This window comes from Prunus avium, chromosome 5, assembly GCF_965620075.1.
Source record: "Prunus avium chromosome 5, drPruAviu1.hap1.1, whole genome shotgun sequence".
In the NCBI taxonomy this organism is placed as follows: Eukaryota; Viridiplantae; Streptophyta; class Magnoliopsida; order Rosales; family Rosaceae; genus Prunus; species Prunus avium.
Window position 1 is genome coordinate 13,778,545 of NC_142288.1, and position 24,312 is coordinate 13,802,856.

General features: G+C 37.2%; 3 protein-coding genes across 5 annotated transcripts; 1 reads left to right on the forward strand and 2 right to left on the reverse strand.

Annotated features, from left to right (window-relative positions):
• Window positions 1-3,081: 3,081 nt before the first annotated feature.
• On the forward strand, window positions 3,082-5,700 carry LOC110768171 (WUSCHEL-related homeobox 8). 2 transcript variants are annotated; one of them, XM_021971855.2, is made up of 3 exons: window positions 3,090-3,614; window positions 4,843-5,244; window positions 5,449-5,700. In XM_021971855.2, the coding sequence occupies exons 1-3, from the start codon at window positions 3,377-3,379 to the stop codon at window positions 5,469-5,471; spliced, it is 663 nt and encodes a 220-aa protein (XP_021827547.1). In that variant the 5' UTR covers window positions 3,090-3,376; the 3' UTR covers window positions 5,472-5,700. The 2 variants fall into 2 exon arrangements, with proteins under 2 accessions (XP_088109801.1, XP_021827547.1); XM_088253675.1 differs by lacking the exon at window positions 5,449-5,700 and having other exon boundaries at window positions 3,082-3,614; window positions 4,843-5,315.
• A 587-nt stretch (window positions 5,701-6,287) lies between these two features.
• LOC110768181 (Pentatricopeptide repeat (PPR) superfamily protein) lies at window positions 6,288-9,753 on the reverse strand. 2 transcript variants are annotated; one of them, XM_021971868.2, is made up of 3 exons: window positions 7,575-9,753; window positions 7,245-7,334; window positions 6,288-7,153 (listed from the first exon to the last, which is right to left on the reverse strand). In XM_021971868.2, exon 1 carries the CDS (start codon window positions 9,629-9,631, stop codon window positions 7,943-7,945), a length of 1,689 nt encoding a protein of 562 aa, XP_021827560.2. In that variant the 5' UTR covers window positions 9,632-9,753; the 3' UTR covers window positions 6,288-7,153; window positions 7,245-7,334; window positions 7,575-7,942. The 2 variants fall into 2 exon arrangements, with proteins under 2 accessions (XP_021827560.2, XP_021827562.2); XM_021971870.2 differs by having other exon boundaries at window positions 7,567-9,753.
• Window positions 9,754-10,687: 934 nt separating this feature from the next.
• Window positions 10,688-22,527, reverse strand: LOC110768166 (uncharacterized). Its single transcript, XM_021971853.2, has 28 exons — window positions 21,791-22,527; window positions 21,502-21,595; window positions 21,099-21,174; window positions 20,466-20,530; window positions 20,336-20,380; window positions 20,094-20,194; window positions 19,868-20,009; window positions 19,080-19,141; window positions 18,926-18,999; window positions 18,767-18,837; window positions 18,325-18,412; window positions 18,180-18,252; window positions 17,995-18,090; window positions 17,551-17,656; window positions 17,240-17,333; window positions 17,063-17,146; window positions 16,809-16,965; window positions 16,387-16,586; window positions 16,253-16,297; window positions 16,038-16,066; window positions 15,826-15,947; window positions 15,666-15,713; window positions 14,098-14,222; window positions 13,708-13,988; window positions 11,780-12,728; window positions 11,435-11,506; window positions 11,115-11,234; window positions 10,688-11,025 (listed from the first exon to the last, which is right to left on the reverse strand). The coding sequence occupies exons 1-28, from the start codon at window positions 22,299-22,301 to the stop codon at window positions 10,981-10,983; spliced, it is 3,975 nt and encodes a 1,324-aa protein (XP_021827545.2). The 5' UTR covers window positions 22,302-22,527; the 3' UTR covers window positions 10,688-10,980.
• Window positions 22,528-24,312: the final 1,785 nt, after the last annotated feature.

Sequence of the window (24,312 nt, forward strand, 5' to 3'; positions counted from 1 at the left end):
AAAGTGCATGTTGGCACTTTCATTCAGCTTTGTTAAGGTGTGCTTGATTCTGTTGGTGATGTTGGAGAAGCTAGAATTCTTCTTCTGAATCACTTCTGTTATGATCAAGACACTTTCCGGTTTGAGTTTGTTCTATATTTTTCAGAGGAAGACGTTGGAGGAAGATTCTACTTTGTTTACTTGGTATAATTTGTGCCAAGTGGAGATTGTTGACTTATTGGCCCAATTTGTACCAATTGGATGTGTGGTCATTTAGTTGGCCGTGTCACTTGGTGATTTGGACTGTTATTAACCATTCCTTTGGAGTCTTCTTAGAGAAGCCATTTGGAAGATATGGCAGCCGTGTGAAATACATAAGGACATATTGTTCTGACTTTTGGTGTGTGTCACATAACACTATTGAAAGAGCTCAAACTGTTTCTTTTGCTCTTAGTGTGGTGTTGCACCAAATTTGTAAGAGAAACAAAAGGCAAGCACGTATTTGAAGAGTGATCCTCTTGTCTGACCTTGGTGGGTTGAATACTTTGTGGGAGAGTGAGGTAAGCTTCTCTTTGGCTACTCAAAGTGTTCAGGTAGAACAACAAATTTGGTGAGAGATCAAGGCTCTTGCATTTGTGTGTAGGTTGATGCAACTTTGTGTTCGATTGTTGCACATTAGTTGTACTTCTGGGTTGGTTCTCCTATTTTGTCCCTTATGTTTGTAGTAGTTTTATCTCTCTGTAATAGCTCTCTTTTGAGTCTCTTCTCTGTGAGCAATATGAGATTTGTTCTTGGCTCCTTTTGTTATTAGTGGAATTTCCTCGCCGTCTTCAAACTGGACATAGGCTATACAGTAGCCTAGAGGTGTCAAATGGGCCGTGCTGGGCAGCCCGTCTCATTTAAACTCGTGCTTTTAACGTTTTCGTGCTAGGCTAGGTCGGCCCATTTAATTTATCGGGCCATGCCGTGCCGGCCCAATTAGTAAAATCATTGATCCCAGCTCGGCCCAAAGCCCATGTCCACATTGAAACGAGCCGGTTGGGCATGTGCTCGTGCCATACTTGGGCCCAAGAACTAACCCATTTAATTTGATTTTTTTTCACTTGATTTTTTTTTTCCACTAGATAATTCAAATTATAAACATTAAAAATATAATTAGAGGCAAGAAATTATGAACTATTTGAAAACATTAATCAATCAAACATTCAAACAATATGAAAGGGCGGAGGGCAAAAACTGTCTAACTCCACAAAGTCCACTTCAACTTTTCATCTTTAAACATCTTATTGTTTTATATGTGAAGAAATGTCTTGCTTTGATTATAAGAGAAGCGTATATGTCATATGTACTGATTAGATATCAAGTCCAATGTTGTTTAATTAATTTGTAGTTGATATGTTTAATTAATTAAGGCCCCAAGTAATTTCCCTAAAACGAAAGACATCAAACATATGTTTATGATTATAAAAATAAAATAAAAACATATAAACAATGACATTAGATGTCAAATGATTGCATTTTGACTTTTGAGAAAGAAAAAAAAATGTTAAGTGGGCCGTGCTTGAAGTAGGCTTGGACTCATGCCATGCTTGAAGCGGGCTTGGGCCAAGCCCGGTCCATTGGACCTCATTTTTTGATCCTGGTCAATTAATATTTGTGCTCGTGCCATGCTGTGCCTCATTTAAACGGGCTGGGCTCGTGTCGTGCTAGACTAGCTCGTCCCGTTTGACACCTCTACAGTAGCCAGTAGCCGTACCAGTATAAATCCTTTGTGTTATTTGGATTTCTGTATTTGCCATAACTTGCTCTTGTTGTGTTAGGTTTCATATGTGGCTATCTTGTGAAATCTACTTCCACCGCGCACAACATTAATGACCTCAAATGGCTCCAAAACTTCATTTGCGGTGGGGTGCTCTTCAGGCTTAGTTGCTAGGCATGTGTGTATCAAGTTGGCTATCTGAAAAGCCGTTGTAGAGGCATGCCGCTTCCTAATTATAAACTAGTAATAAACCTTATTACTAATAGGTGTATTTTCCCTGAAATACTTTTTTCTCAAATGTTCTCATTTGATTCAACCATGAAATAGTTGTCAACTTTCAACACCGACTTCGAAATGTTTCGTAATTATTCAACTCTCGTCTCACCACAACTCACTCGAAAAGAGATTGAAGAGTTTAGTGTTTGGCAAGTTCTGAACAGGAGTGGAGATGGCATGGTTCATCACAGCCTGGTTCATGTAGCAAGGAAAAAGACCAAGTTAATGGATCTTCTGGACTTGAACTAATGTGCACTTGGTAGGGGATGGGGTAATGGGTTATGCTATGTTATGGTCGGATTTTTCTTGTCATTGTCGTACCTTTTAGAGGAGGGTGTCCTATATTTCGTAGTAATTCATCACAAAGATCCTTCGACAATGACTAATGCGTCTTTGAATATAACATTGCCCCCAAGGACACTTCTCGAATTCAACCACATCTTCAACTTACTTCCAAAATCTCATATCCATGTTAACATGCTTTTGAGTACCGAATAGTACGAAGACTGCTAAATAGAGTAACGACAACTTGGAAATATCATCCTCATCTGTGCAAGCCTTGAATACTTTTTCTTGTTCTAAGAGGGTGGCGAATGTATTCTCCCGAAAATACTTTTCCTTCGAATGATAGTTCTCTTTTGTTACATTGGGAAGAAAGAGCAGCTTCCTAAACCATAGGCTTGTCTTAATTGGCAAATAAGGAGTTTTTATATACGGCATTTAAATAAGAATTTCAAAATTTGGGCATTTGTGCAAAAATTATGCAGTTACCAAACATGTTTAAAATATGAAATTCTCAGAGGAGGGAGTTCATTCATTCATACTCATGAGTTAGATATTGCATTTCAAATAATGCGGTTACCAAATATGAGAATGCAATTTCATATCCATTCCTAAGCTCTTAATTCTTAAACTAAGACAGAAGCTGATCTAGCGGAAAATTTCCCAATTTTGGCTTTCGGCCTAGGACTTGGTCTTAACATAAATTGATGAGGTGGCATATAACACATGATTTGGCATCTAATTTGGTTTCGAAAAGCAAACGGACTGGAAATTATTGCAAAGTCCGCAGCAATTACATGCTAAAATACAGCGACTCCAATTCCGTTGTTTACGCTTTAACTTCCTCAATCAATACTTCACTTTTTGGAGGTTTCCTCTGACACCATTGACTCGAGAAGAAGAACATTTGCTCCCCCATTCACTTTTACTCCCAATTTCTATACTTCTACAGTTCTCTCTCTAAAGCGAGTCAGTGAGTCAATCAAAGACGCAACAAAGTCAGAAAATGGTTAGAGCAGCTAGCTAAAGCCAAAGCCAACGCTGAAGCTAGGTGAAGAAAAAGCGAAGTAGAAAGCAAGAATGATGGAGTGGCAGCAGCAGCAGCAGCAGCAGCAGCAGATTCAGAATCAACAGCAAATAATCCACCATTTGCAAAACCCAGAAGATGGGATTGGAAATGGGAATGGAGGGTTGTACGTGAAGGTGATGACGGACGAGCAAATGGAGCTGCTGAGGCGACAGATCGCTGTCTACGCCACCATTTGTGAGCAGCTTGTTGAGATGCACAAGGCCGTCACTGCTCAACAGGATCTTACTGGTCTCTCTCTCTCTCTCTCTCTCTCTCTCTCTCTCTCTCTCATTTGGGTTTGTTTCTTTTTGCTTTTTGTTGGTACAATACAATTGAGTTTGTTTCTTAATTGCTATTGCCATGGTTGATCGATCATTAATGTTCCTGTTGGCGTAATTTTATGGGTTTAATTCATGAGATTTGATGATTTCTGTTCCAATTTGGGGTTTATGCTTTTTGCTTTACTTTTATTGTTTCATTTTCTTCTTCTTTTTGGGAATTCGGTGAAGCATATGACGATTATGTACTTAGTTTCTGTTCTTTAAATTTTGTCAAGTAAAAGAAAAGCTATTATTTAGATGCCTTTATACAAACTCCATTTTGTTTTCCGTTCTTTTTCTTCGTCCTTTTAAGTTGTCCAATTTGTATCTGATTTCTGGGTGTAGTTGTTCTCTCTGATTTCTGGGTTCTCTATGTACCAATTGTCCGGCAGTTCCTGCGCATTTGCTCCATTTGCTTCCACTCTCTTCTCTTATTCTTCATCTTCCCTGTCCTTAGCATATATGGGTTCGTATGGTTCATAACTTCATAGAGCAATTTCCATTGTTTCTTCTAATCTTGAGTATTGTGCGCAAGAATCACCTTTTCCTGCCCTGTTGTTTGATTATGACATAAAACACTTAATTTGGACTACTGGGTCTATTTATGACATGAAAGTATAAGGGAAAGTGAACCTATCTTGTTTACAAATATTCAAACTTATGTCAATCTGTGAAGAGTTTTGTCAAAGAAATTATTGTATTTGGTCTGGACTTCCATTGCCTACAATCATCAGTCTTTCTGATTCAAGAATGAGGATGGGGAATTCTTATTACGATCCATTCATGGCATCCGGTGACCAGAAGATAACTGCCCTAGAATCAATGTTCAACCCCAGTTTCTTTGTTTATGAACTTTTTCATTTCAAATGTGAGAGGATTCCGTGGTAGTTTGAACATGTTTGTTCTTTAAAACAGCTTGCTGTTACTCTTCTAATTCTAAGTGTGGTGCCCAAGAATCAGTGTCTCCTTCTCTTTCATTTGATTGTATTCACCTAATTTGGACTAATTATGGCATCTAAAGCGAAAGTGAAAGCCAAACTCTATTGTTTACAAATATTCAAAATTGTGTCAATTTTGTGAAGGTGTTTTTGCAGAAATGAATTATTTTATTTGGTATGGGCATCCACCTTCCATAATCATCGATTTTTCTGGTTCAGGAATGAGACTGGGGAATTTTTATTGTGATCCATTCATGGCATCTGGTGGCCATAAGATAACTGCAAGGCAGCGCTGGACCCCAACACCTGTGCAACTTCAAATGCTTGAGCGGATTTTCGAGGAAGGCACTGGAACTCCATGCAAGCAGAAGATCAAAGAGATAACCATGGAACTCACACAACATGGCCAGATATCTGAAACAAATGTCTACAACTGGTTCCAGAACAGGAGAGCTCGTTCAAAAAGAAAGCAATCTGTGCCAGCACAAAACAATGGAGAATCAGAAGCAGAGCCAGAAGTTGAATCTCCCAGGGATGAAAAGACAAAACCAGAGGACATCATGTCCCTTGACAATTCTGCACCGAGGGCGGAAAATATGTACCTTCAAAGTCCCGAGTTAGGTACTGAATTTCTTCTCTTGGATACGCTGTCTGATAGAAAGGATAAGATCTTCTAGCAGTTTTGATATTGTGAGTGTAACACAATGGAATCACGTGCCTGCGTCGCACTTACAATCAGATACAATACTACATGCACAAGCATGCTTATGACATCTTTGAACAAATATTGTTCTTATTTCTTAAATGGTTGTTTATTCTCTGCAGGATTTGGAAATTTTGATTGGTAATATGGACGTTCCACTGATCTAAAGGCATTACCATCGGGTTGAAGATTTGAAGTAGTTGGATGATGCTGTTAATTTTCCCTATTTTTGTGCTTGAATATAATCGTATCATGTTGAGTTTAATGGACAGTATTTTATAGTAGAGAAGGCTTTTGTGGATGAAACATATGAAACACACGTTACTTAGCAAACATTTACATGTATACATAAAAAAGTTATATTTTTGCTAATATTCTTTGGGGCGTAAGATTTTTATTTTTATTTTTCCTTTTTCTGGGTTCAATAGGTCCCATGTTTCATTGAAATGGTTTTGAAACATATGATAATGTTTATTCAATCAATAGTACCTCCGCGAAGGGTAAAGCTTGGTTTCTTAAAATTCAGTAGGAGCTCCTCATAACAACGTGATTTTGGCACTCGTCAACTTCATTTAACTTTTTATGTTTTGTGAAATTCTTTTAACTTTCTTAGTTTTGGTATTTAACAAGTGTCAAAATCCCATTTGCTTTGAGAAGGCACTACCCCTTAGTTTTAAGGAGCCAACCCTTAAACTAATAGAAAGAAAAACAAAATCCTTATTGCTGTCTTAAATTCCTAGTCGAAATACCTGACGGGGGCAAATGCAACTGCGCAACCTGGTATGTTATTAGGAAACTCAGAAACTTTTCCTGTAGGTTTTTCACACAAGCCCAAGGCATGAGCATCTACATGGAAAAGCATAAAACAAAAATTGCTATGTTCAAAACAAGTACAAATCATGACTAGAATTTTATTACGCATCATTCAAACCTCTAACTTTCAAACAAAAAATTACGAAAATTTGAGGGTTAACAGGAACAACTATGTTGATTAATTCCGGTAAAAGTGGCAAATGATTAGCTCATTCTTCAGCGATGGACATGACTATAGATAAGAATCTTACTTGTAATGTAACATTAATCAACTTAAAAGGCTATAGAAGATTGGTATTGCACAAGCAGGTAACTTGTTACTGATTTCACTTTCAAAACCACAAATGAGAAGCATACTGCAAAATCAACAAGTTCCTCAACAAATATGAACACATCTGCCCTGTCATTATGAACACTCACAGACTTGAAGCCAATACTGGACACCGGTTTTCTTCCTCCCACATGGAATAGGCATCACCATTTGCTCGTGGAGCAGTCTTTTTTCCATCAATATATCCCACCGTACCACTACCAGTGACTGTCAATTGAGCACTTCCGGACCAAGAGGCAAAGTTTGCGCCATCCAACTTGTCAGTGATAGGCGAAGAGTAATCATGAGTGGGTCTCATGACCCTGGAAGATCTAGAGCCATGGCATCACTCTTAGTGTCTTTCTTATCACCCACTGATTATGCGACAACACAGCAAGAGAATAAACACGACATTGCAGAGAATAAACGGCAAGTTCAAGGACACGGTGAGGTAAAAGAAAACCCTAAAAAAATTAGGGCAAGACAAAGTCAGAGGCAAGGCAAGAGCACAGGTCCCAAGACACAGGGCACTTTGAGGTCTCAAGACACAGGACTCTTAGAGGTCTCTTTCTGTCTGAAACAATCAAACTTCAATATCTAATATATCACTCGTCTAAATCCTTTACTTTGAGCCATAGAATGAATAGTTTCCTCATTATGGTCAAAACTCTGTAATACAGTAACCATATTCTTGGTTACCATTCCTGCAAGAAGGTTAATCAATCTGTTAATACTCGATGTTTGCCCAATGAAAAAGAATCAGAAAAAAATAAATAAATACAAGTGGGAACATACAGCAAATACTGATATCATTGAAAAAGGAATTTAACTCCACTAATGAGTTTTCTTTAGCCACTTTGACACCCGCTGTCTGATAACGTTCATCTGCTTGCAATAAACATTAATAAATAAACCCGATAAGGAAAAAAAAATTCAAACAAATTGCGTTTATGGAACCTTTTGCATTGTGAGCTACTGAAAAATTTGAAAAAGAAATCTTGGATTAATTTAATAACAAAACAATATATTTTGGATTGAAATTTGTGAATGCTAAAAGTAAGAGCATTCTTACTGTATAAAGCAGGCAATATAACAAATAATTTAAAGGGTCACAGACATGCTTACTAGAACAGCCAGAAGGGATCCTGGAATTTTTCCTCATGAGGCAATATGAAGAAGCTCTCAGTCCTCATGGGGGTTAAGTGACGTTGCCTATCATTCATTCGTAGATTTTTCCGCAAGGAAACATAGTTCCCTCTTTCAGGCATTTTGTCAAACGCCTCTTAGGGAACAAAAGCAAGAACCACAGGGGCAGACACCTAGAATCCGTGGGACGCAAATTAAACCATGGAGTCAATAGACCCCTTTTTCCCCTTGGTGGATCTGCCAGTGAGAACAGACACTCTTCCAGTGGGTAAGTCCATAACTTGCTGTAGGAGGGAAAAACAAAGGGCACACAACGCATCATTACATGCCACTGCTGAGATGTCAATTCAGAAATGCCATCCCTTAGAACGCCAAAATCTCTGTGCATTGTCATAACGACGAGCCTGCTTAATCTTTAAAAATAGCTTATAAGCCCTCTCTACTTTATTTGAAGCAAGTAGTTTGTTGTTTAGTTTGCTATAAACAAGCCTACTTGGGCAAAAGCCTTTCTGCAAAGACTCTTCCATGACAAGTACAGCATTTTCAAGGTGCCCTATGTTGCAAAGTCCGTTAATTACATAATCATAAACTTCCATATCTGAAGCATATCCACATTCCTGCATATCTTCCCAAATGTTTAGCAACATTCCACATTTACCAAACCTAGAAAGTCGCATAAGCAATAGCTTATAAGCACTCAGTGATATTCTGCATCCAACCTTTCTTGCTTTCTTGTAGATCATCATAGCAGCATAGGGTGGACCATAGCTACACAAGGGTTCAATAAAGGAGGTTATTGTCCCTGTAGTGGGAACAAGTCCTCGACCTAACATCTCATCAAACATTTCGAGTGCATCAGCCACTTTTCGGGCTTTAAGGAAAGCAGCAATCAATTTGGTATAAGTATCAATATTTGGATCGCAGCTATTACTCGACATACCCTTATAGTATCTCACACATTCTTCAAAATTTCTAACAGAGATAAAGTTAGAAATCATAGCATTATAAACTCTGGTGTCTGGCACGCAACCTTTCCCCTTCATGCTATCAAAAATCTCAACAGCATCATCAATACGACCAGCTCTCCCTAAACCCTCAAGAATGAAACTGAAAGTTGAACTATCAGCTCTAAATCCATCTGCTACCATTGCTTCCAAAATCCTCTCGATTTCACTAACTCTTCCATGTCTTGACCACCCTCCAATAATAATATTATATGTATTACCATTTAATTGTATCTTCCCCTTGACTGAATTCAGAAACGAATTTGCAGCACCAACATGGGATCTCTGACAAAGACACTGCAAAAGCAAATTCAAAGACTCAGTATCACACTCCAAACCAATTTCTTCCAAGTTTCGGAACATTTGGATTGCCTTAGACACATGTTGAGCCCTCACGAAACTATCCATTACAATCGATATGGTCTCTAAATTGGGACTTATACCTTGGGCGCCCATGTGATGCAAAATTTGCATCATATGTGTAAAGAACTTTCTTCTGCCTAATGCTTTGAGGATTATATGGTAAGTTTCGATATCTTTAGCTATGGTGGGCTTCCTAATCGCCCAATTAAAAAATACAAGCATTGCTTCTGCACCTAAACCCCCTTTATTCACTACTTGTGCAACAACATCAACACTCAAATCCACACCACCATTGTCTAAAGCATGCTCAATTGCAGCCGTACCCCTCAATTTCTGAAGAAAAACCCCACGTAATTTCTCGTCGGGCAATAAAAATCCATCAACGGCCCTAATTTCTATCTGCTTATCCGAATTACCGGATTCAAATAGGGTTGCAGTTGAACTATTACTACGGGAAATTGGCAGCAGATTAGAGAGTTGATCAAGAACAAAACTTTCGTCAAGAGTAGATTGGTTATTGATCCGATGTTCATCGTGCAATGAATTTGATTGAGCGTAAAGGGTTGAAAAGAGAGAGGATGAAATTGGTGAATGAACAAGGTAAGACAAAGGGTACCTGGGCGCCCTGCCGAGAGATCGCAGCGAATGCAAAGCACCATGAAACGCCATGAAAGTGAAACGGAGTCAGCAGATACAAATGGTTAGCGAACCAACAGATCAACCATGTAATAAGACGGTGACAGAGTGACGAGGAGAGTGGTGAGTGGAGATGCGAGATGAAAAATGGCAAAAATTCACTTTTTTATTTTTTAAAAACATTTGTCTCCTTCAAAAAACTCAGATTTTATTGACCAAAAAAAAAAACTCATCTTTTTCTGTAGTTTGATACGTGTACATAAATTTTTATTTATGCGTCAAACTGTGATTTTCACAAGTAATATGAATAGAGAACTCATGGATGGATGATTTCCTTTGTTTTTTTTACCAACTCATGGATAGATGATCCACCATCAAATTACGACATGTTAGAAAGAATATCTACTATGTTTGACTTAAAACAAACATTGTATGATTATCATACGATATAATGTGTCATACCAAACTATAACATAATCAAGACAATCACCTTCATGCTAAGAGCCTTGATTATGCGATACCTTGATATGCAGTTGGTCTCTAATTCTATGAATCAAATAACAAGTTAGAATAGAATGCATGCACAGAAAACTTGATCTTGCTGTCTATTGATGCTTCATATTAGGAATTTTCAGGTCTCCATCTATAATTGAAATGAGTTCGAAAATTTGAGGGTAAATAATAAAATATTAAACCTTCGAAAAGCATACATATTGCTTTAACACTCAAGTTTTTAACCAGCTATCAACCTAGTACAACAACAAAATAACCCAGCGTTCAAACCAGCTGATCTCTAATTCAGGACTCGTTTTTGTGGCGTTTGATTGACCATCAACTTTCAAAGAAGTCAGGTGAAAATTACGAAAGAGTTCAGATACTTTTCAACCAAAAATATCGAAGATTTGCATTACAGCTACAAGAAGCAAATTGACTTGGTGGATCATATTTATGTAATTGTAAATTTGTAAGAGGAAAGAGTGAGTTTGATATGAAATGAGGGAAAACTAGCTCCTTTCTTTTACTACAGAAAAATGCAGCTACAGAAACTGGTCAGCGGTTTCACTTTCATAACTGCAAAATCGAGCGGCATAATACAAAATCAACTGCTGCCACTTTAGTCATAACAAAACTCTATAGTTAATGCAGTATACAATAGTTTAAAGAAATACAGTTTATTTACAAGAACCTAGATTGCCTCGCTAGTTTTTCTCTTCTCTTTTTCTTTTTTTCTTCTTTTGATTGAATGTTGCCTGAGTAATAAACAAACAACACCTTGTCTCAGCTTCATATTCACACTGTAAATCATGTGAGGCAGCACATCTACATTGGCATCTCCTGGGTGATATGTGTAACAAAATCAGATATGAAGACAATTTCTGTCGTTAACCCTCTGCTTCAGGAAGTAAGCGTCTTTTGGGTAGTTTAAGCTGTCACCATTAGAAAAATTAAACATCACATCTGGCCTGAAAGAATGCATCATAATCATCAGATTGGAAAATGTTCCTTATTTGCTGACCTTTGATTTTGTAGTCCTCCAGCCTCCCGTGTTCTGCTCTAGTGGGGAGTATGAGAATTTATCAAAGGAATTTAGAATAGAAGCTTTATCCAAGCTTGGATCAACAACAGGCAAGATATCCTACAAGCCAACATACGAGGAGTGCTAATTAGACGATCTTGGACATTTAAAACGTAACTGCATAAAGGAGACTGCATGCGTCCTGCGTCTCCCTTGCCTTTGTCAGTTGATTCAAATTATTACTTCTTCATTTTAGCATTATTACCAAATCTACCATACTAACATGACCCAATATATTGTAAGACCATTTTTAAACTTACTTTCTCTTCTGAAGCCCTGTCACTAGACGCTTCAAGATTTTGAATATGCAACTGATCTAAGTAAAACAGCATCTGCAGTTCGATTAGAAAACCAACAAAACAATAAGTCAGGGGAGAAAAGAAGACACCAAATAATCCCGGCTATTAATAATAACCATATACCACGCTTTAATACTAACAGATTGCAAAGATGTAAGCACAGTGGAAATCCTATTTACATTGAAATGTGATACTCAACAATAACTTCTATCCAAAAGACTGCAAGATTCAGGCACAATGGGAAAACACTTTTTGTAGTGTAGCAGCATGCAATCCAGTGACCAGTAAAATTTAAAAAGAACCTACCTTGTTCAGTAAATGAACATTTGATGCGTTAGCCGCCATGACCTGTACTCCAAGGCAATTACTGTGGCTAATGCAGAAGGGGCAGAAGATGGTACTGAAAACACAACCATCTTCTTCACACCATATACCCTGCCGAGGAGCACCTTCAGAAGTTCTGTTGCAGAGTCGCTGATCAACTGATGAAATGTCAGTTATGATAACAGGTATGCCTGTGGATGTGTTCCCAGTGTGAGACTTCAATACTTCTTTATGAAGAGATTCTAAGTGAAATTTCGATGACGAAGTTATTGAGCATGCTAGATATAGATGATTCTCAGGAAGGCCCAATGGAGTTTTGCAGAGTAAGCAAGAAATTTGTAGTCTTTTGTCCATTACACAAACAACGGACATGGATGAAGCAACCAAATTACTAGTTGTGAGCACATGAGGAACATTGGATTTGTGTCCTGAACAATTAGTCTCAACACTAAATTCAATTCGGCGATTTGTGTCTATAGTTGCCATTGATCTTACGGAACTAGTAGAATCAGGGCTTCTGGAATCAGGAGCATCACACTGTCCACAAACAAAGTTAGCCAGCGGTGAATACATGGACTTTCTCCTTTTTTGGGTATGAGAATTTACACTCAAATTCAAATATGAGTCTATTTCTAGCATCGAGCTCTGTATGCTCAAATTCACATTCTTTTCAGGAGTAGCTGCAAAGCCACACTGGGCTTTTGGAGAAGCTTTGCTACTATTGGTTAAGGATGCTGACTGAAATGACAAATGATCTGTAAAGTCAGAAGAGGCCTCAATTGTGCTTGAAGTTGAACCAGAATTCTCATCCTTATTCAAGTACCCTGGACTGTATGTGGAAATGATACCATCCATATTAGGGGTTTCCTGGACAATGGAAATGTCAGGATCTGCATCAGAGAATGCCGTAAACAAAGATGGCTTTGGGTACCTGAAAAGAAATGGCTTTTATTATGTGAGAGATTAAACTGTTTAATAATTTCTTTGTCAGCGGGAAGATATATCATAACATATCTAGTTATCTAGAATCAACTACATACAAGTTGTCTTAATCAAATCCATCTAGATCATTATCCACATGTAACTCACTATTATGGATGCCACAAAGAAGACATGAATATATGACTTCCACGGTTCTGTTTCCACCCAGAAATGGACAAGGTTAATTGTGTAGGAAATGTTTCACCCTAAGAAGACATTAAACTGAACCTTCCAAATCCACTTGACTAAGAAGAATCCGGGCCAAGCTTTAGTCTGAACACACATATAGAGCTCAGCCTGAGTTCAACTTGAGCCATATAATTTGTGATCATGAAGCTCATGGGTTGAGATTTGTTAAAACTCAAAGGCCTTCAGAAAGAAACCCATTAAAACTTCCTTTATAATGACTTTATCATAGGGGACAAATACCAAATATCAAGATGACAGTGACAATGGAGTGGGCAATTTTCCTAGAGCGAGAAAATTGAATGCAGAATTAGTGTTATAAAACAATTTTGGCTTTTTTCTTTGCCTAGTGAAGAGGCCCTTAAACCATACAACATAGCTAGGTTCTAGCTGCCCCGATTAAGTAGTTAGGGAAACTCAAACTTGGTTGGAAACTTTCAAATCAAGCAACTACAAACAATTACCACACAACCAGAAACCAGGCCAACACCTAAAAGGCATCTAGATTGATAAAAAATAAAGAGACTCTAGAAAACTTCACAATCAATCAAAATAACTCTAGAAGTTATCAATGGATTTCGCACAATATTGCTTAGTTTTTAGTAAGGGATACTCATTTAGAATAGGTACTTCCTATGCCCTGAAAGCAGACTTATTCGTGTCCTTAACTAGTTAATTTTAGGCTATTAACTCTACTTGAGCAATCATGAATTTTAATGTAGAGAAACTAGTGCAACATTTACCTTGAATCTTTCTGAAGACGACATTCTGGATCAATAATTTCCTTGCTATGGTCCGCATCCTCATTTATTCGCACAAATTTCTGAACTTCCAAAGCATCTTGAGATTTCAGCAGGGCATCATGCTTCATCTCAGAATTCTCTGGCTGTTCGCAGGGATCAAATTTCTTCAATTTCTTTTCTTTCACTTTTGTAAATCCTTCACTTTGACCCATAGAATGAATATTTTCTTCTTTAGTCTCAAAAGTCTGTGATACGTTAACCATGTTATTGCTTACCCTTTCCTGTATGAAGGTTAACCAATTTGTTAATACTTCATATTGTTCATCCAACTAAAAGCAATAAGAAAAGTAGTATTAGAGAAAAGAAAAATAGTGGGAACATGCAGCTAACCTTGACATCACTGAAAAAGGATTTTAATTCCTCCAATGACTTGTCAAAGTTCTCATACCGTCTAATGGATTTCTTTAGCCACTTTGACACGTATGCGGTATTTCTTTCTTCCCGATAGCGTTCGTCTGCTTGGAATAATCATTAAATTGATAAAGAAAAAATATTAAAAGGTAGATATGGAAACAGCAAAATATTAATAACTACACCCAAAAAGAGAAAAAGAAAATTTTCAAAACATCTGTTTAAAGAACCTTTAACATTGTGAGCAGCTGGAAAAAAAAAATTGAAAAGAAAAAAACGTGGAATAATTTAATAGCAAAAAGTACAAAAGATGAGGCTGAAGTTAGTCAAATGTGAGCTTCAAAAACAGCTTGCATAAAGATAATAGGCTTTTTATCACAAATGGTCCTTAAAGTTTACGATTTTATCACGAATGGTCCTTGAGGTTTTTTTGTGACACTAATAGTCCGTAACGTTAGTGCTTTTTATCACAAATGGTCCCTCCGTTAAAAATTTTGTTAAGTGTAATAAGTGGAGCCCACATGTCCAATCACATCATGACATGTGGATTAAATAAATAAATAAATAATATATATTTTTTTTAATGAAAATCCACTCTCTCTCTGTCTCTCTCCCCCTCCCCTCTGCCCTCTCTCCTCCCTGTGCTCTCCCTCTCCCTCTGTTGTTTTTTCCTTGCCTCTACAGCCCGACCACCCCATGCCCACCCACCCGCAACCCACCCCTCTCCCTCTGTATATTTTGCATAATCACTTGCACAAGGTAGTTTCACATTTCCTTTTACGCAAATATTTTTTCAAACAACTTAAAATAATTAAAAACAGAGGGGTAGAGTAGAGGAGGAGAGAAAATACAGTGGGAGAGGGTAGGGGAGTTGGGCGTGGGTTGCGGCTTGCGGGTGGCTGTGTTAAAAAAACAGAGACTAATAAAAGAATCCCAAAGACAATTTTTTCTTGCAGGTGGCAGGCAATGGGCAAGAAAAAAACAAAGGGGGATTGTGGGTTATGATTTATATACCACTATACAAAGATGGAGAAAGATATATGGTTTATATTATTATTTTTACAGAGGGAGAAGGAGAGGACAGGGGGGAGAGAGGGAGAGCAGAGGGGGAGAGAGAGGATGGAGAGCAAGGGCAGAGGGGAAGAGAGATGGAGTAGAGGAAGGGAGATGAAAAGTTGTAGAAAAAAAAAAGGAATTTTCATAAAAAAAAATTATTTAATTATTTTTCCATCCACATGTCACAATGTGATTGGAATATGGGCTCCACTTGTCTTCCACATCAGACACTTAACAGAATTTTTAACGGAAGGACCATTTGTGATAAAAAGCCCTAACGTTAAGGACTATTAGTGTCACAAAAAAACCTCAAGGACCATTCGTGATAAAATCTTAAACGTTAAGGACCATTTGTGATAAAAAGCCAAGATAATATTTAGCTGACACTGAGTTTAAACCCGTAATGCAAAATATTTGCAGGTGAATATATCTTCTGTTAATAAAATCATCAATGATTTTAAGAGATAAGAACTTATGGTCAAGAAGCCTACCTAATAAGATGACAGCTCCATAGTCAAACCTATGGCGAATACAACGTCCTGCACAAAGTAGAAAGCCAGTTAGTACAGAATTTGAAAAATAAACAAAAATCAGATGGTGCACAGAAAACTCCAAACAAAAATGGAAAAAAATTGAAACCTTAGGGTATACCTGCAGCTTGATTTACAGCTCGGAAGGCTTGGTGGCAGTACCACTCATTCCCACTCAGAAGGCTTTTGGATGATTTATATGTATCATTATATTTCTTCTTTAAGGCAACTTGAATATCATTTCTAAAAAGAAGTTGAGAACAATCAGCCAATTGTTACTCATGTAAGGCATTTCCGCTCCAAAACATGAATAATAAAAAGAAAGCTTCTTACATGTTGGGAAATGGAATGCCGACAATTATCTGAGATAGTTAAGATAAATAGACAATTATATAAAAGAAGTGACCACTGTATTACTCTATTAGCCATACCAAATAACCAGAAATTATGATGTCTAAACTCATCCATCTCCTCTCCTCCCAAACAAAATAAACAATAAAAATCACATGACAAAAGACAAAACACTTCAATGAGAGCGAAAAGGATACCACCGCTCGAGCATTGTCATCTGTGAAGTCAATTCCTTCTGAAACCTGCAAGCAGAAATATAACAATTGAGCATGCACAAACTGAACAAATACGACCTATCAATATCTATTTACATGACCACAATTATGCGCACCTTTCCTCGGCACACAGCAAGAAAAGCAGCTCCATCAGTGTTATTTTTGCCTGCACACTGGACTCCAGCAAAGTGATTTTTGATCGATGTCTTGTTGGCACTTTTCTTTCTCCGAAAAACTGGTTTATTACCCTGATGAATTGAATCGTAATAACCCCTCAAAACAGAATCGAATTCCTCCTGGTCTCCTCCTCTTGGCTCTGCACTAACAAATAACAGCTAAGCAATCACAATCCAACAGAGTAACAATAAAGAAATATCAACAAAAGGACCAATGTAAAATGAGCTCCACTCTTACATCCATGCAAAAATACTAACCATGAGACAAATAAAGTATAAAAACACAATCTTAAAGAGAATTTCTAAAGGAATAATTGCTCAAGCAGGCTAAGGAATGAGTAAGGGAACAGAAAAGGCCTCACCAACAAAAAGGTTCTTTTTTTCATTTAACTGAGACCATTGTCCTGTTCCACGCCAACGCTTGCATAGTTTTCCCATCAGCTTATAACTTGGGAAGAACACAAGACAGCCGCCTGGAACAATCTTAAAAATTTCCTCCAAGGATTTTCCAAGTGCATCCTTCACAATAACAGACAACAAAAATATTATTTTACAAAGGGGAAAAGCACGAATTGAAATTCAATTACAGAATCAATTCCAAATATTTCCAAATTACCTGGAAGGCATATTCATCTGCTGTCTTATAACTTGCATTCAATGATAAGGTACCCGGGCCAGTAGAAATAACAGCAGGCCAAACCTGCAGTGAAAAGGCTGAAAATTTGTAACTGCCAGAGCTATGCAACCAGCAAGAATCAACTATTAGTAAGGAACAAAAATGGCATTACTATACCTGTGATTCAACATCAATTACATGTGGAGCTTCCAGCGTTGTTCCAAACTGAAGTCCAAGCTCAGATGAAAAGGAATTCATCGGTGACAGAGTCCTAATTTCGAAGATGATTGGTCAGACGTAGTATTGCTGTAAAAACTATTCTACCTAGGGGCATGCATTGCAACAGAAGCAAGGATGTAGGAAACCAAACAAGTAGAAGCAGATATATGTGGTCAGTCACAACTTCACAAGTATAAACAGGCAAGCACATTCATTTGGAGAAATTGTCATAAATATACAGTGATACAAATCACCTGCGCTATACTAACCCTGATGTTAAAATGACGGACAATGAAAGATCAGCAATATCTTTAAACACAACAGCAGGGTTCAAGCACCACAAACTTAAGGTATGTGTCCAGTCCCCAGAAGATCCTGGTACAATATCAGAAGCCATTTATCAAACTGCAGCTCACAAAGAGAGATGATTGATAGCATAACAAGAGGAATTATAACATCCACTGATACCATTATGAGACCGACCCAATCATTACCCTCTTCTTATGTATCATTGTTACCTTTCTGTTTCATTATAAATGCAATTAAAAAATATATATGAAAACGAAATTTGAACCATGTCTCTGCTTTACTAACTACATGATTAATTTGTATGAGAAATAAACTAGTAGACAGAAGATTTCTATTAAAAAAATGACCAGGAAGGTGTCAGTGTCCTCAAAGATAAACAGATAACAGCTCTATTAACTGCTTACCAGCCTCTCTTTTAACATATCGTTGTAAAGCAAGCTGATAATCAACCATATGACACCCATTTCTTGAAAAAAAGTAAGTGAGTGAAGAGACCAATCCTGTGTGACATTATCAAAGAAAGTCAACTGATATATAAAGTCAGGGTACACTTGGGACATTTAAACTTAAATTTTTTTTAAGGCTTTACCTTCCAATGTCACAACAGCCATGCCACTTAAATGTGGTGTATCTGACTCTTTATCTGTTGCAGCTTTGAATGCCTGACAAAGAAACACACTTTACACATAGAAAAAAGCAGTATGGAACATCAGAAACTCTTATAACTGAAATACCTTTGTGGCACATTCAAGTAAGATTGGGAAGTACTGCTGTGATACATTAGCTTCTTGAAGCTCTCTCAAAGCCTTATCACCAGTCCAACTGTGACATGCAGTACCAACACCCCACCCAAATAAAAAGTTAAAATTAAAATTAAAGAAATTAAAACCAATTTCAGTCTAAATTACTCAAAATGCTAGATTGCCAAACCTGAAGAACATTAAAACTTTTCACCTTATCAATCATTGTTTAAAAATGAACTGTATTTGATAATTAACAGAACAGGTGAGAAATTAGGTGACTCTGTTACTTCTTTTTTATTACAAACTAGCAAATTTAACTTTACCACAGTATAGCGTGAACCATTATTTTGTTTTAACAGTTACTTGAAAATATTCATTGATGATATATTAAAGATCAATGGTAATTGATGAACATGTCAACCAAAATTCTTACCAAGAGACATAGTGCTGAAATTCACGTTTTTCCAACTTATTTTTCTTTCGCTCAATCCAACTTATGAGGCCCTATAGATATGTAGCAGTAATTAATGACCAAAGAATCACAACAGTCAGTTACTTGAAACGATTGCAAGCAGGATGTATGAAAGCAAACCTGTATCATTTCGTATAAAGGTTGGTATACCAAAACATCCACTGGGCAAAGCTGCTCCAGTTCCATCTGCAATTCTTTTAGAACGTATCACCACTATATAAGCAACAGAAAGTGACATCTAAAAAAAATACATATTACTAGTTTAGTATCCTACTGTGCAAAATGTCTTCTTCAATATCGACACTTCCAGCATCACGAGCAACATCCTCTATATTGCTGAAACCAAGTTATTTTGAGAAGACCGTTTGAGAAAGTAATAAAGGATACATTTTTTAGCACCTAATGGCTTGCATCTAATGGAAGGGAAAAAATGAACAAAAGACCATTACTAAGGAAAACATGTAATTTTCTCTTTTCAGAGCTTTAATTGAGAATTGCCGCTCTAAACATGCAGTAATATCACCTATGTTGCAAACATGACATCAAAGGCAAAAGCAAGATATTCTTTGTTAAAACCAGTTCAGGAAATTTAAATTTTAAGCAAATAAAATAGGGAAAGATCTCCTTTTACTTTGTATCCCATAGGAAAAAGAATCCATATACTGAAGCACCAAGTGGAAAAAACCTTCGATATTTCAATGGAGAATCTTGCAACCTAATAATAAAAAATATTTTCATTTATAGAGGTGATAGATGTTCTGCAGGGAAATGCATAATATTAATAATAGAATTCCTCATTTCTACTATCTAGTACAACAGGACATTGGAAAATGTTGAGTCTGCATTTGCCTCATGAATATGCTTGTGAAGACATGCAAGGAAAGTCAAACAGAATCTATCCTGGAAGTTGAAAGTATGTAGGAAAACAAAGAGAAGCTCAATCAGTCTAAAACTGAAATTCAGATTGCTTATATATTTGTTTTAATAACATTTTCTCAGAAACTGAGTGAATAAGGTGCAAAATAAAATAAAATAATATATACATGAAGTGGTACAACATACTGGGCTTCGTCGAGAACAACAATGGATCCCTTAATATCTACTTCCATTGCTCCCCTAATGACTGGATTAATGATGTAGTTATATGGGCAAAAAACCAATTCTGCATCGTCTGACAAAGAACGAGCTGCATAATATGCACAGCCTGAAAAGTAAAGAGAATCTCAGTGAGATGTAACCATAGCAGTATACACATGACACATGCTACACATATAACAACAAAGTAGACCTTTCACAACTTTTCCAACTTTTACAAGATCTTCAATATCGTGGGCCTCATGGCAGCCTCCTTTCTTAAGGGATGCATGGCCTTTGACCTTTTGTACGTTTCTGTTTGCAAGAGAAATTTCAAAATGATTACAGTCCTAATTACATTGTTCAAAAGGAGTATGCTTGTAACTACATCGGCAGTGTGAGCAAACACAAATAAGATAAGGGCAGTATACAATAATTTTTTTTTAAATAACTTACTTAAATTCCAGACATCCAACCTCTTGGTTCTTCAAAAGATGCTTACTGCGAAGTTCGAATAACAGATTTTAGACAGAAAAATAAGAGGAGAAAGGAAAATGAATAAATCAAAGATCTGTTAACAGTGCACCATTCTTCGTCAATATTCTCTTTCCCATGCACTTGTGCATTTGTGCAGTAATGCCTCCTTGAAGCCTGGATAAAATAAAATGGTGAAACCCAAACATGCAAATAAGAAAGATGTTGTCCATCATTACTGTAAGTTTAGACTGCACCAACCTTAATGGTAGAAAATTAGTCATGATTATGAGTATACACGCAAAGCAACATTATTTGAAGTATTTTTTAAATGAAAAGAAAGTTATAGAAGAGCTTAATACTTTTTTCTGATATATGGACTGCATTTTGGGGAGTAGGTAAAGAGACTTTGATATTTTGTTACCAAAACATTCATATTGAGAAATATTAGCATTCTTCATGTGACCATATTCAGATTCTACAAAGAGAGATGCATGCAAACTTCAACATTCAAATAAGCCTGTCAAAGCAGATAACAAGAAAAATCCGAAAGGCAACAGGTTTCAAGGGGGTGGAAGCACGTTCCAGTTTCCATCAAACTTTTCTCTGTCTTCAGTTAAAAAAAGTGTAAACTCAGAGTGCTGAAACTGGTCATTGGAAATCTTAATGTTCATTAATGCCAAATCTTTATAGAGAGATGAGATCAACATTAATTATGAACATAAAAAGAATGGACTAAACTTACCAACACTGCCATAGGCACCCGGTAGGAAGTTTTCCGATATTCACGTATGACTTGAGAAATTTGTGAATGCGTCCTCCTAAAACAGACAGTAGAAAAGAGAAGACAGTTATGTTAGTTTAATGAATTTGACACAATAGCACTTCAAAGCTCGTGTTTATTCAATTCTACTGTTGGACTTGGACTTGTAAAATAATAAATAAATCAAAGGGGTCAATCCATGTAACTTTACATGTAAAACAAGTCCTGAAGCATCTAGTTTAGTACGCCATATGCTGAGATGTAGAATATTCCTAAGTTTCTAACATCTTTCATGTTGTCTTTTCCAAAGGCTGACTCAATGAAAAGGAAGCAGGTTCCAAATGCTAGTTCAAAAAAAATAAAAATAAATAAGTAAACAACTTACGATGCATAGTATATGGTAGGCGTTGTCTGCTTCTTTTGATCCTTATTATTTGCCACAAATTGGGATGGCTTGGGCTTTTCTGATAGTTGAACGCCTATAAATTAAAAAAGGTAATTACATATTTAATTCCACAATATCAATTAATCAAACAAATATAGCAATTAAAACTGAGTGGACTCTTTGAAATTGACACAGGACTCTAACCCATGATCAAAAATCAGCAACCACAATCTTGAAAATCCAACAACAACAAAAGAAAAAAATTAGGGTTTTTCGCAATAGTACGCACTTGCAGGTTCCTCTTCGGGAACAAAGCCACCGCCGTGAGCTGTCGGATCGGTCATGGCCTTCGGGTCGGGTTTGGAATGCGAGAGATTTGCGTACGTATGCTTAGACTTATAATTCTGTTGCCAAGCGAGAGTAGAGCACAGAAGAGAAAGCGATTTGCCAGTCCCTGTAGGAGACTCGAGCAATGCGTGGCAATGGCCGTCTCTGTGAGCTCGATCTAGAGTGGAGATGACCCTGCTCATGAATGCCAGCTGGGGCCCGTACGGATGGTACGGGAACTCCACCTGGAGACCTCCGATTTGGTACCCATTTTTGGAGCTTTTAGGGGTAGGGTTAGGGTTTCTTGCCGGAGTCGCAGACACCATTTTTGGGTGCTCTGTTGCGGAAATTCGAGTTGTGGAGAAGGATTTTTTATGAGGGTTGTTTTGGCGGGAAAATTGGGAGCGTAACCCTTTTTGTCTTAAGGGTGTGTCCAATTGCCACCCAAACTTTTTATTTTGACGACATTCCATCCAAACTTTGAATTTGGTGCCAATGTGCCACCTGGCTCCCTTTTTGATTAAGCACAGTCCCGATCTCTTGCCCTACAGAAGTCCAAATATTTGTGGTCATTCACCGTTGAATTACCAAATATTTGTGGTCATTCACCGTTGAATTACCAAATATTTGTGGTCATTCACCGTTGAATGTAAATTCAACGGTGAACTCACTCTTACACTACTTAAAAGAAACTTTTTTGACCCCATCGAGACTGTGATTAAGAAACAAATTTAAGAAACTAGAAATAAAAAAGGAAAAGCTAAAAAAACAAAAAACACTGAGCCCTTCCCACCCTCTCTCCATATCTATGTAGCACGAACACTTCATCAGGCTGAAGTATCGGCGTGTTTGACACGAGAACACAGCTTGGACACGGGTCAACAGTGAAGACACATTTTGAACACGTTCAAGACACTTTTGGACACGGTCAACTGAAGTCAAGACAAGGTAGGGACCATTTTGAAAATGTTAAAACAAAAATTGGGGTCACAACAAAATTATTGAAACATTTGTGGGCATATTTGAAATAGTTTTAAAAAGTGAGATTTCTTCTCTCCCAGCTAGCCGCATCTTTCATGAATAAAACCCACCTTTTCTTCTCTCCCTCTCCACATATTATTTCTTCTCATCTTATTTTAAAGGCTTATTTATGTATATGCCCCATGTGCTTTAAGACTTGTCTCAGATTACCACATGTGTTTTGAAACGTCTCAAAATACCCCCCACACTTTTAAAAACGGTCTTACTTTACCCGTTCCGTCAGGATTATTGATGTTCTGTTACGAGCTTTAGGCCACACTTCGTTTCAATCGCCTAACATTAGAGAATAAGGGTTTTTTTAGTTTCAGAAAAGAGGAAAGAGGGTATTTGGGTGAGAAGGGGAAATTTGGAGAAGGAGGCTAGGGCTTATCAAAATCTGAGATGGGGTTCAAATAGATAAAATTAAAAAATTTGGATTAAGTTAATAAAGTTATTTGTTCGTGAACTGGATTGAATAAAGAGTTGAAGTCCGGGTCATCTCACAGAGAGAGAGAGAGAGAGAGAGAGAGAGAGAAGAAGTTGGTGAGATGGTTGTGATCTTCAGGTCTTTATGGTGTTTTGCATCGCAGCTTTAAGAAGTACTGAAGCATCAGCCGTCTGAAATGTTTGTCTAAATTCCTGGGTTTTTTTTTTTCCTTTTCCATTTGGTAAATTTGCAGCCCCACCTGGGATCATTTCTCTTATTGCTGAGTTTTAGGTTCGTTTTCTGGGTTATAACTTTGCTGTCCCAAAAACGTCTTAGAAAGTTTGATTCTTGAAACATTTGTGGGTTTTCTTCAGTTGGTGGGGATGTAAATCACTTATGGATAATATCTGAATTTTTATTTTTATTTTTATTTTTAATTTTAGTTAAGGGGTTTGAAGCACCACATTTTGGTGTGTGTTCTGCATTAATTTGTTTCATTTCATGAGTTTTGGCTAATTTTAATTTTTACTGTGGATGCTTTTGGACTTCTAAGCAAATATGGAGATCAAAATACTGACTTTGCTTCATCTACTTTTTAACATCAGTAGTTGGAAAACCGAAAAAAAGAAAAGAACAATTTTTTTGGGTGGTTTCTTTTTTTCGGTGGTTTTTGCTTTCAATTTTCTGGTTTTGTAGGCTAAATTTATTAACCTTTTTCTTCAGTTGTCAGATTTTGATAAGCCCTAGCCTCCTTCTCCAAATTTCCCCTTCTCACTCAAATACCCTATTTCCTCTTTTCTGAAACTGAAAAAACCCTTATTCTCTAATGTTAGGCGATTGAAACAAGGCTTATTTACTGTAGTACCCCCTGAAACTTCGGTCAAATCTCACTTTACCCCCCAAAGTTAAAATGGCCCACTTAACCCCCTTGACCGTGGTTTCGTGTTCCACTTTACCCCCTACCGTTATCTCCGTTAATAACTCTGTCAGTTTTGATGATGTGGCATGGCTATTTTAGACTTTTTACAACAAGTGAT